At 41.2% G+C, this 12,485-nt stretch overlaps 1 protein-coding gene across 2 annotated transcripts in view; it reads right to left on the reverse strand.

Annotated features, from left to right (window-relative positions):
- Positions 1–12,485, reverse strand: part of LOC143775604 (dual oxidase 1-like) — a 325,016-nt gene that overhangs the window by 90,818 nt on the left and 221,713 nt on the right. For both annotated transcript variants that reach the window (XM_077263942.1, XM_077263940.1), the window contains 5 exons: positions 9,341–9,516; positions 6,387–6,462; positions 5,686–5,870; positions 2,316–2,546; positions 990–1,089 (listed from right to left, as the gene is read on the reverse strand). In XM_077263942.1, coding sequence (XP_077120057.1) covers positions 990–1,089; positions 2,316–2,546; positions 5,686–5,870; positions 6,387–6,462; positions 9,341–9,516 — 768 coding nt within the window. The remainder of the gene's footprint in view (positions 1–989; positions 1,090–2,315; positions 2,547–5,685; positions 5,871–6,386; positions 6,463–9,340; positions 9,517–12,485) is intronic.

The raw sequence follows: 12,485 nt of genomic DNA on the forward strand, positions 1-12,485 counted from the left end.
ATCCATGACGCCAACAGGTAGGCTGGGGTAGTCTGAGACACACTTACTGTTGTATCGTTGGTCCAAGTTGCTGCTCTTTCCCTCCCCCTACAGCTCTGCCTCCTTAGATTGGTTGCTGCATATACACAGGAGCCCAGCATAAACTTACCTGGAAGTCAGTGCAAGTAGTGCTGATATTCATTACAGAAAGTGCAGAATAATTATAAAGTACTGGCTATAATATCACCATTGAGAAATAGATAAATATCATGGAACTGTTGCACATATATTGGTATATTGGGGCCCAGGATACTTAATATGATCAAACTGTGGGAGTCACTTAAAGGTGTTCAAGCTATATATATATATTTATGGTTCAATTTCACTATCCAGCATAATAAAAATAAGTGTTAAATCGGAGTGTACAAGACTATATTCACATGGTCAGTATTTAGTCAGTATTTTACATCAGTATTTACAAGCCAAAACCAGGAGTGGAACAATCAAAGGAAAATGTAATAGAAACACGTCACCACTTCTGCATTTTTATCCACTCCTGGTCTTTGGTTGCAAATACTGACCAAACACTAAACGTGTGATCATGGCCTCAAGTTGTTCATACACTTGAGATAACTGTTTGCTGAAGATTTCTTCTGCAGACAGCTGTTTGCAGACTCAACCATACACATACACACTCAGCTGGGCATTCAAGTGTTTTCAATAGGGAGAGAAGAGGTAAAAAACAAAATATTAGATTGGGAGTTAAAATTCCAACTGTCAAATCCTTGTCTTCCCTAACATCATCTGTCTGGGAAGAGTCAGGAGAACCCTATATACATCAGATTGATGGCCAGTACAGCCGAAATTGGTGGGTTTAGTCAGCTTTCATTTAATAATATTAACATGTATAGGGTAATTATGAGTAGTTTGTAGGAAATTAATGTATGTATTGTATTGAAGACACATTTTTTGCATTCTGCTTTTGAAGCAACATAACATTATTAACTTACCCATCATCTATAAACACTTTGGGAAAGATGCAGGAAAGGGTACTTAGAGGAGTGATGGAAAACATATAAATGTTAACTGCATGGCCAACACTATGGAGAACTGCAAGACAAGGACGCAACAGTAGTAAATAATACATTTTTAGAACAGTATTAAAACCTTACAGTGGGCATTACGATTTATAAAGAGAAAACACAGTAGATTGACAATAAATTGCTTCACCAAACAACTAACCAGGTGTGGAGAAAAAGTTTTGGTGTTATCATTCATATTCTCTGAGAAAAAGATAAGGGTACGTGTCCACGGTCAGGAAACGCTGCGTGTTTGACGCTGCGTGGGGCCACAGCGTCAAACACGCAGCGTCCAGATGTTCCAGCATAGTGGAGGGGATTTTTTGAAATCCCGTGTCCACTATGCGTGGAAACCCGCGGCGGCCCTGCGACTCCGGACATGCTGTGCGTCTTTTCAGATCACAGCATGTCCGTGTTCCTTGCGGCGACGCTGCTTCGCCGCAAGGAATAACACAGGGCCCTATGCGAGGGGGCGATGATCCTGGATGTGTACAATGAACATCGCGTCCCAGAAGGGGGCGGGGCTTAGTGCCGAGCGGCTTTGCCGCTCCGACGATACTGCCGGCCATCCTGATCGTGGACACGTACCCTTAGAAAGCCAAAATTCTGTCAGGGTTTATAATCTTTTGAGCACAACTGTATATACTGTATACTGTATACACCTGATTACTTCTATTTTTGGTAGCATTCTTACTTTGCAGCATATTTTCTAGCCTATATACAGCTCTAGCAAAAATTAAGAGACCATTGCAGAGTTTTATAAAAATCAGCTTCTCTACATGTCTTACAGCCATTCCAGTGTCAGTTGAATTCCAACCAGAGTACACCTCATTCTACTTAATGTGCTTCTGATTAGGTGATCACCTGAACCAAATCTTATTTAATGAAGGAAAGTATAAAAAACACTGCTGTGGTGTTCACAATCCTCTTGCAATAGGACAAGCTGGATGGCAAAACATGTGCTAGTAATATCCCAAAAGTAATAGGAAGGAAAAAACAACTTTTACGCTATGTGCACACGTTGCAGAATTGGCATGCATTTTCCCTTTAAACACTAGCATTTTGCAAGTGTAATTAGCTTGCAGAATGCTAGCGTTTTCCAAGCGATCTGTAGCATCACTTGTAAAACTGAATGACAGGTTGGCCACACTTGTCAGGCCACACTTGTCAGGCCACACTTGTCAAGCATTGTATTCATTTCTTATCTGTTTATTTTCTAAATATGTTATACATCGTTATAGGAATATTATTACTAACCTGTTAATATAACAGCGGTTTTTGCAATAAGTCGGTGAAAATCCACTGCAGCATCAAAAGGAATATATTGATTTAAGAACGTCTCTCTTAGAAAAGTGATGAGATTACGACACATAGTGAGCAGTATGTAGGAAAACATAAATGAGATACTAGCAGCTGTTCCTCTGGACACAATGATACCTGGTAATGTTACTTCACCGATGCCTGTATGGTGGGACTCGAAAGCATAATCTGCAAGGGATAATAGCTTAATGTTTATTGCATCACTTTAACAAAAGTACAATTTACAGGAGAGTTCTCATCATGGACGTGCCCTCATCCATGTGCCTCAAGTATCTCAAGAATGGAGCCCTAACCTGTGCTGGCATTAATGCCGAGGTGGCCTTGCATGTTTAGCTCCCTCATTTCATTTGTATGGTAGTTCGGAAAATAATTACGGTAAGACAATAGCCTGGCAATTTTTCGAACTCCCTTATGACTGGCACTGGAAAAGCAGGAAATACTAGAATTGTACAGGAGGATCTGAGCAGTAGGTGAGAGCTACTCTGCATGTGTATCCATTTACACATGTAGCAAAGAGTACCATAACTACACTATTATAAGCAATCCAAAGAACATCAAGGCATTCCATATGCATTCTGTTTAGCTGCCTTTAATTTTTTTAATGTATAAAGTAAGAAAAATGATGTATACAACTATAACATGAAACAATTGGCAATAAATGTTGAGCTTAAAAATGAAATATATATATATTATAGAGTACCTGTTACGAAATTTCAAATATTGAACTGGACACACAAAGTAAAAGTATCTGCAGAGTGGAATAAAGCATTTTTTTAAAAAGTTTCACCTCTCTGCTATGGAAATATTAGCAATCAAAATATTTGGCAGCTAATGAGTTAACTTTTATTAAGTCCAGTTGGCTGTTATCAGAGAAAGCAAAGTACATGCACCCAATGAAAACTGTATGATGCTGACCAATTCTAAGCAGGCAGTGGCACACTGAAGAATGAAGAACATGCCCCAAACAAAGCTTAGAGCAGGTTTCTCAGTAAGTGAGATAAAATGATACAGCTCTGATCTCCTAGTCTAAAGGTACCGTCATTAAGCGACGCTGCAGCGATATAGACAACGATGCCGATCGCTGCAGCGTCGCTGTTTCGTCGTTGTGTGGTCGCTGGAGAGCTGTCACACAGACAGCTCTCCAGCGACCAACGATGCTGAAGTCCCTGGGTAACCAGGGTAAACATCGGGTTACTAAGCGCAGGGCCGTGCTTAGTAACCCGATGTTTACCTTGGTTACCAGTGTAAATGTAAAAAAAACCAAACACTACATACTTACATTTCAGTGTCTGTCGCGTCCCCCGGCATCCGCTTCCCTGCACTGTGTAAGCTCCGGCCCTAAAGCAGAGCGGTGACGTCACCGCTGTGCTCTGCTTTACGGCCGGCACTGACACATTCAGTGCAGGAAGCTCTGAGCAGCAGCGCGGACGCCAAGGGACGTGACAGACATCAGAAGGTGAGTATGTACTGTTTTTTTTTTACTTTTACAATGGTAACCAGGGTAAATATCGGGTTACTAAGCGCAGGGCATTGTTGCTTTTGCTGTCAAACACAACGATACACGCCGATCTGATGACCAAATAAAGTTCTGGACTTCTAGCTCTGACCAGCGATATCACAGCAGGATCCAGATCGCTGCTGCATGTCAAACACAACGATATCGCTATCCAGGACACTGCAACGTCACGGATCGTTATCGTTATCGTTGTTAAGTTGTTCAGTGTGAAGGTACCTTAACTTTGTGTATGATTAGAATGTAGGGACGGGAGAACTCGAACATTAAAGTTCGAGGTCCGTTTCCAACACCTAGTGTCCGTGCACTGACCCCAAACACAAACTTCACTCTATAGTCTATGTTCATTTTGGGTTTGGCCGCCTGAACATCTGGGGTTTTCCAAGCTGTGGGAAAGTGCAAGAAACACCGGCTCTGATCGGCAGTAAGCTCATTCTCCTGTGGTTTTCAGCCTGGACCGTTGCATCTTGGCACCATCCAGGTTGTAAGCCATTTATTGCAGATATTGATTACAGTATGAGAAAGAAATTCAGAGAGGTGAGAGTTATGATTGTTTTTTATTTTTGTTTTTTACAGGAGACCAGGGCTTTAAAGGGAACCTGTCACCCCCAAAATCGATGGTGAGGTAAGCTCACTGTCATCAGGGGCTTATCTACAGCATTCTGTAATGCTGTAGATAAGCCCCCGATGTTACCTGAAAGAGGAGAAAAAGAGGTTAGATTATACTCACCCAGGGGTGGTCCCACTGCGGTCCGGTCCGATGGGTGTCTCAGGTCCGCTCCAGCACCTCCTATCTTCATTCCATGATGTCCTCTAATGATCTTCACGCCGCAGCTCCGGTGCAGGTGTACTTTTTCTGCCCTGTTGAGGGCAGAGCAAAGTATTGCAGTGTGCAGGCGCTGGGCCTCTCTGACCTTTCCGGCACCTGCACACTGCAGTACTTTGCTCTGCCCTCAACAGGGCAGACAAAGTACGCCTGCACCAGAGCCGCAGCATGAAGACCAGAAGAGGACATCATGGAATGAAGATGGGAGGCGCCGGAGTGGACCTGAGACACCCATCGGAGCGGGACCGCCCCTGGGTGAGTATAATCTAACATCTTTTTCTCCTCTTTCAGGAAACATCAGCAGCTTATCTACAGCATTACAGAATGCTCTAAATAAGCCCCTGATGACGGTGAGCTTACCTCACCATCAATTTTGGGGGTGACAGGTTCCCTTTAATGGAATGGGCATTAGGTGAGTATTATTGTTGTTTATCATTTTCTGTTTTATACAGGGGACGAGGGCTTCAATGGAAGGGGCGTAAGGTGCCTGTACCTGTGTTTGTTATTTTAAAATAAATTTGTAAAACAGTGTGTCTTTTTATTTCAAATAAAGGACTTTATACTGGCTGTGTGTTTATTTACAATAAGACTATATGATTAGTAATGTGTAGGTGACTTATAGACACCTCTCCATTACTAAGCCGTGGGCTTAATGTCAACTGACAGCACATGAGTGGCATCAACCCCACAAATATTACCCCACTTTCCACCTCCAGAGAGCAAGTGGGAAGAGCCACACAATGTGCCACAATAGGCACATCTAATAGATGCACCGTTTCTGGAGCGGCTGCAGGCTGCTGTTTTAGTTACCCCCACTGCTAGCAAAAATCCCTTTTCTTACAGTTAATAAATTTGCAGATAGGTTTTCTATTCTTTTTCTAACAATAGAATATGAAAAATCACTAAAAAATAACTATTCTTAGAGCATTTCAGTACAGTTAAATACTATTAACTTCATCCATACTTACGATAAGCTTTCTCTAAGAAAACCCCTGCAGAAATTCCATAGAATATGACGACACAGACGATATGCCGCCGGTAATTCTCAACAAAACGCTTAACCTCCTGGATTTTCTGATGCACTTTGCTTCTTTGGTATTTTCCCTTTTTTGCCTCTGTGTATAAACGCTTTTCCTCTAAAGTATTAGAAGATCTTATGAAAAGAATAAAATTTTTGTCACATCAGAATATTTGATATATTTCAGAAAATAGTACAACTAACTATGGCTTATTAAAAAATATATGTATGCAGAGATACCTAGTTCACGAGGTACAATATCAAGAAAAAACATCAAATGAAACAGTCAAGATACACGCCAGACATTGCCCTGTTCTTAATTAACTATAAAAAAATCAGAAGGTTTCATCCATGAGGGGCTGACCCAAACCAATCGATAAAACAAAGGGGCAAAAGTACTCAGTCAAACTCTATTCTCCTCCAAGACTACATACATGCCCAATAGAAAGTGTATAAGCACACCTTCAGTCTCTTTTATAGCAGTGCTCAGCTGGTCTTCTACATTAAGTGACCATTACAGATCTCCAGAGGTACAACAGATCAAAACTTTTGACATTTCTGTACAACATGTCAAAGGATTTCTTAAAGTGCAGTGACTCTTTCAGCTATGTTGTTTTAGTTGCATATAAACATAGAATATAGCATACGTACTCTTTTGTGTCCCTGTTTGATTCAATACAAGAAACTCTTCTGAACATTTGTTTGTAGACTTCAGAACCATCCATACCTGTTAAAACATACAAATCTATTAGTCAAAGCAAAGCAGTGTAACACAGTTGCTAAAGATAACTCTTAAGCTAAATATGCAAATTGCCTCTTCATATAGGAAGAGGGCTTGAACTGCCACCTATTGGAAATAACAATCCTAAAAGTCAATATCAACCTTTTAATGAGTTTTGCCACATGATCTAGGATAAAAACCAAATGAAAACCACTATTTGTAGCACATGCTTTGAGGTTTTGTCCCTCCTCAGTCTAAAGTATGAGATACTGGGGACCGGAGTGTGTGGCTCTATGCAGCCGCATGTTCCAGTTCCGAGTGCCAGAGGCTGTGCTGGTTATTGATGCAAGAGACTTGTGCAAATTTTTCGCATTGCACTCGCAAGTGTGACTCCGTGGAATTTTCCAAGCTTTATCATACTATGTTCACAAGGCATCTTTTTCAAGAGGGTCCGCTGAGGAACTCTCCTGAAAAAGGTCTCAATAGCTTTTAAAGAAGAACATAATTACTGCAATGTACAAATGACTTGCTGTTCATATGTTCACTCTTTTTGAGCATTTTTTAACCATTTCAGGCATTGAAAGAAAGAAGTGGCTTGACCATTTTTCAGGCTACTTGGAAGCTGCTACTATTTTTTACACTGCTCAAAAAAATAAAGGGAACACTTAAACAACAGAGTATAACTTCAAGTAAATCAAACTTCTGTGAAATGACACTGTCCACTTAGGAAGCAACACTGTTTGACACTCAATTTCACATACTGTTGTGCAAATGAAATAGACAACAGATGGAAATTATTGGCAATTATCAAGACACACTCTGCAGGTGGGGACCACAGACCACACCTCAGTACCAATGCTTTCTGACTGATGTTTTGCTCACTTTTGAATATTGGTTGTGCTTTCACGCTCGTGGTAGCATGAGACGGACTCTACAACCCACACAAGTGGCTCAGGTAGTGCAGCTCATCCAGGATGGCACATCAATGTGAACTGTGGCAAGAAGGTTTGCTGTGTCTGTCAGCGTAGTGTCCAGATGCTGGAGGCGCTACCAGGAGACAGGCCAGTACACCAGGAGACATGGAGGTGGCTGTAGGAGGGCAATAACCCAGCAGCAGGACCGCTACCTCAGCCTTTGTGCAAGGAGGAACAGGAGGAGCACTGCCAGAGCCCTGCAAAATGACCTCCAGCAGGCCAAAAATGTGCATGTGTCTGCACAAACAGTTAGAAACCAACTCCATGAGGATGGTCTGAGTGCCCAATGTCCACAGATGGGAGTTGTGTTCACAGCCCAAAACCATGCAGGACAATTGGCATTTGCCACAGAACACCAGGATTGGCAAATTCGCCACTGGCGCCCTGTGCTCTTCACAGATGAAAGCAGCTTCACACTGAACACATGTGACAGACATGACAGTCTGGAGACGCCGTGGAGAGCAATCTGCTGCCCGCAACATCCTTCAACATGTCCGGTTTGGCTGTGGGTCAGTAATGGTGTGGGGTAGCATTTCTTTGGATGGCCACACAGCCCTCCATGTGCTCACCAGAGGTAGCCTGACTGCCATTAGGTACCGAGATGAGATCCTCAGACCCCTTGTGAGACCATATGATGGTGTGGCTGGCCCTTGGTTCCTCCTAATGCAGGACAATGCCAGACCTCATGTGGCTGGAGTGTGTCAGCAGTTCCTGCAAGATGAAGTCATTGAAGCTATGGACTGGCCCACCTGTTCCCCAGACCTGAATCTGATTGAACACATCTGGGGCATGATGTCTCACACCATCGACCAATGTCACTTTGCACCACAGACGGCCCAGGAGTTGGCAGATGCTTTAGTCCAGGTCTGGGAGGAGATCCCTCAGGAGACCATCTGCTGTCTCATCAGGAGCATGCCTGGGCATTGTAGGGAGGTCATATAGGCACATGGAGGCAACACGCACACAACTGAACATCATTTCCCTGTCTTGAGGCATTTCCACTGAAGTTGGATCAGCCTGTAATTTGATTTTCCACTTTGATTTTGAGCATCATTCCAACTCTAGACCTCCATGGGATATTCATTTTGATTTACATTGATCATTTTTATGTTTCATTGTTCTCAACACATTCCACTATGTAATGAATAAAGTTTTGCAACTGAAATATTTCATTCAGTGATATCTAGGATGTGGGATTTTAGTGTTCCCTTTATTTTTTAGAGCAGTGTAAATAACATTACAAAAAGGACAATTTTCTTGAACCATACTCTCACTCAGGGTTGATCTAACCCACAAGGACTAAGGTCCTGATGTTATAATGTGCCTCACAAATAATAGTTTTTGTCTTTCTGGAAGTTATTGCACAAATTCCCAGGCAGTTTTATTGCTGATATAGTGTAGTGATAAAAATATATTTTAGAGTCCAGTTAAAAGGAAACAACTTATATTTGGCAGCTGGGCCCTCAAAATAATTTCTCAAGAAACTTCAGCCCTTTAGACCTTTTTAAAATAAATCATGAATGATTTGAAGTGATGGAAAATTGTAAACAGTGTTGGGCTGATCCATCAAGACTAGCCTAAAGCATGCTAGTGCTACGTCAGTCTTGATAGAGCAAAAGGCATCAAGTTAATTAAGAAACAAAAATCACTTAATGAATCTGGTGCATCTCTGCGCCTTCATGTGCTATGCCAGAAATGATACTCCAGCCAAAGAGTCACATTCCAGTCAATTCTGCCATATTTGAGGAATTGTACAGATGGGTGAGATCTGCCCTGAATCTGCCCCAGCTCTGTCCATTTTGGTCTGAGAATGTAAAAAAAGTTGTGACTTTTCAAAACCAGTACACCGCTTTTCTGGTATAAATGTTTTGATGAAGCAGCCCCTTTCCGTATGTGTCTGTATACCACACCTTTAAACTGTAGCTTTGTAAAACGGAGTTCTTTGTCATGATCTCTTAGCAGAAAATGGAAATCTTCCCAAGTCAACTCATTCTTATTTTCAAATCCTGCCTCCTTAAACATTACTTCTATCACTTGTTCAGCTTGATCTTTAGTAAGGCAGTTGTTAGAGATCTCAATGAAAGATCTGAAATAATAAATAGGATATGTTAACAATCTTATATTTTAGAGAGTTCTCTACAGTGTCAACAGGGATGTCCAGATCATTGACATTTTTTTACCAAAATTTTAAAATATTATAAAATTAAACAAAGTAAAAACATACTGACTTCAAAGGGTAAACTTACAGGTCATGCAGCCCTACTCACTAAATCTGAATATGTAGTGAAGTGCAACAGATTGTATATAGCACAGATACTTTACAGTGTGGCGATATAAAAATACATGTTTATACATGTATACACTGTAAAGGAGTAATCCAGTATATATATTTTTCCTAAAAAATAAGTATTTGATACATTGCCAGTTTTGCAAGTTTTCCCACCTACAAAGAATGTAGAGGTCTGTAATTTTTATCATAGGTACACTTCAAATGTGGAAGACGGAACCTAAAAATAAAAATCATAAAATTATATTGTATGATTTCTAAATAATTAAATTGCATTTTATTGCATTAAATAAGTATTTGATCCCCTACCAGCCAGCAAGGATTTTGGCTCTCACAAACCTTAGTTTTTCTTTACAAAAAAATCGAGAGAATCACATTGTAGGATTTTTACATAATTAGTTTGCATTTTATTAAATTAAAAAAGTATTTGATACGATAGAAAAACAGAACTCAATATTTGGTACAGAAACCTTTGTTTGCAAATACAGAGGTCAGATGTTTCTTGTAGATCACACTGCAGCAGGGATTTTAGCCCACTCCTCCATACAGATCTTCTCCAGATCTATCAGGTTTTGGGGCTGTCATTTGGCAACATTGAGTTTCAGATTTTCTATTGGGTACAGGTCTGGAGACTGGCTAAGCCACTTCAAGACCTTGTAAAGCTTCTTATGGAACCACTCCTTATTTGCCTTTGCTGTGTGTTTCAGGTCATTGCCATGCTGGAAGACCCAGCCACGACCCATTTTCAATGCTCTTACTGAGGTTGTTTGCCAAAATCTCATGATACATGACCCTAGCCATTCTCCCTTTAATATGGTACAGTCGTCCTGTTTCCTTTGCAGAAAAGCACACTCAAAGAATGATGGTTAATCCAACATGATTCATTGTTGGGATGGTGTTCTTGGGGTTGTACTCATCCTTCTTCCTCCAAACACGACGAGTGGAGTTGATACCAAAAAGTTTTATTTTGTCTCATCTGACCACATGACCTTCTCCCATGCCTCCTCTGAATCATCTCCAGATGGCCATTGGTAAACTTCAAACAGGCCTGAGCATGTGTGGTGTGAGCAAGGGGACCTTGCGTGTCCTGCTGGATTTTAATCCATGACAGAGTAGCGTGTTACTTAAGCTAATGCTCCCTGCTCGCTTCAGGTTATTGACCAGGTCTTCCCATATAGTTCTGGTCTGATTCCTGACCTTTCTCAGAATCATCCAAATCTTGCATGGAGCCCCAGGCTGAGGAAAATTGACAGTCATCTTCTGTTTCTTTCATCTTTTAATAACTGTGCCAACAGTTATTGCCTTCTCATAAAGCAGCTTGCCTATTGTCCTGTAGCCTATCCCAGCCTTGTGCAGGTCTAAATATACCTTGTGTTCTTAGACAGCTCTTTGGTATTGGTCATGGTGGAGAACTTGGAGTGTGATTGATTGAGTTTTGGATAGGTGTCTTCTACACAGATTATGAGACTAAACAGGTGCAATTAATATAGGTAATGAGTGCAGAGTATGAAGGCTTCTTAAAGAAAAACTAAGACGTCTATGAGATCCAGAATTCTTGCTGGTTGGTAGGAATCAAATTCTTATTTAAAGCAATATAATGCAATTTCATTATTTAAAAATCATGCAATGTGATTTCCTGTTTTTTATTGTTAGATTCTGTCTCTCATTGTTGACATGTACCTACAATGAAAATTACAGACTTTTCTAGCCTTTGTAGGTGGGAAAACTTGCACAATCGTCAGTGTTTCAAATACTTATTTTCCTCACAGTACATCAGAACACATAACTCTGTACAGTGTCTGTACTATGTAATATGCTATTTTTTATACTGCCTTCCCTGACCTCCCCCTGGTTCTGATCAAACCAGTTACAGTCAAATATTGCTCTAGTGGTATCGATGTTCTATAAAAGTTTTTTACTGGTTAGTGTTCTCTGATAGAGCAACAGCGCATGGATGGCTGATCCACCAATCAAGCATGAGTCTTCTCAAGCTACCACTACCTCTTGGTTGCAGCTATTACCAGTCGGCTTGAACAGTATATGACGAATGCGACCTGTGCACACCCCTGGGTACCTAAACCCCTAGGTACCAGTGGAGGGGCAGCAAGTGGAATGCCTGTTAAAAAAGAATGGTATCTGTCGCCTCCCCCTCAGCCTACCAATCTAGGCACCAGATCTCAAGTGTCTAGTGGAAAATATGAGCCTGCTAATCGGCCACTACTCAGAGAAATCTCCTTTTTCCCTGGATGGTGCTCCGCCCACAGCGGTTAACGAGTTAAATCACACTGTCAACCACTGACAGCAGGCTATAACACACGCCGGCCGGAAGCGCATCATTCATCCTGCTCATAGGTACTCCCGTCACATGATCGCAGGGTGCCAATGGTTTGGCATGACAGTTTTGGTCTGCTGATGACCCCCATGCCTGTCAATATGGTCCTCCAGTGAACGCCAGTGGCCTCCTGCCAGATTTCACAGGAATCATGATTTTCTGCTATACATAGCAGCGCTGATGCACTGCTCTGTATAGCAAAAGTGATTGGATGATCACAGGTTCAAGTCTCCTAGGAGAACTATTCAGTACAGTAACAATAGGGAAAAAAAGATTTAAAAAATATAAAAAACAATAAAAAACAAAAAAGTTTAAATCACGACAATTTTGCCCCATTGAAAATAAAAAAAAACGCACGTTTTCGGCATCAATATGTTCAGAAAATCCTGAATGATCAAAATATAAAATAAATTAAATCAAAACACCCTATCTACCC

Source organism: Ranitomeya variabilis, chromosome 5 (genome assembly GCF_051348905.1).
Source record: "Ranitomeya variabilis isolate aRanVar5 chromosome 5, aRanVar5.hap1, whole genome shotgun sequence".
NCBI lineage: Eukaryota > Metazoa > Chordata > Amphibia > Anura > Dendrobatidae > Ranitomeya > Ranitomeya variabilis.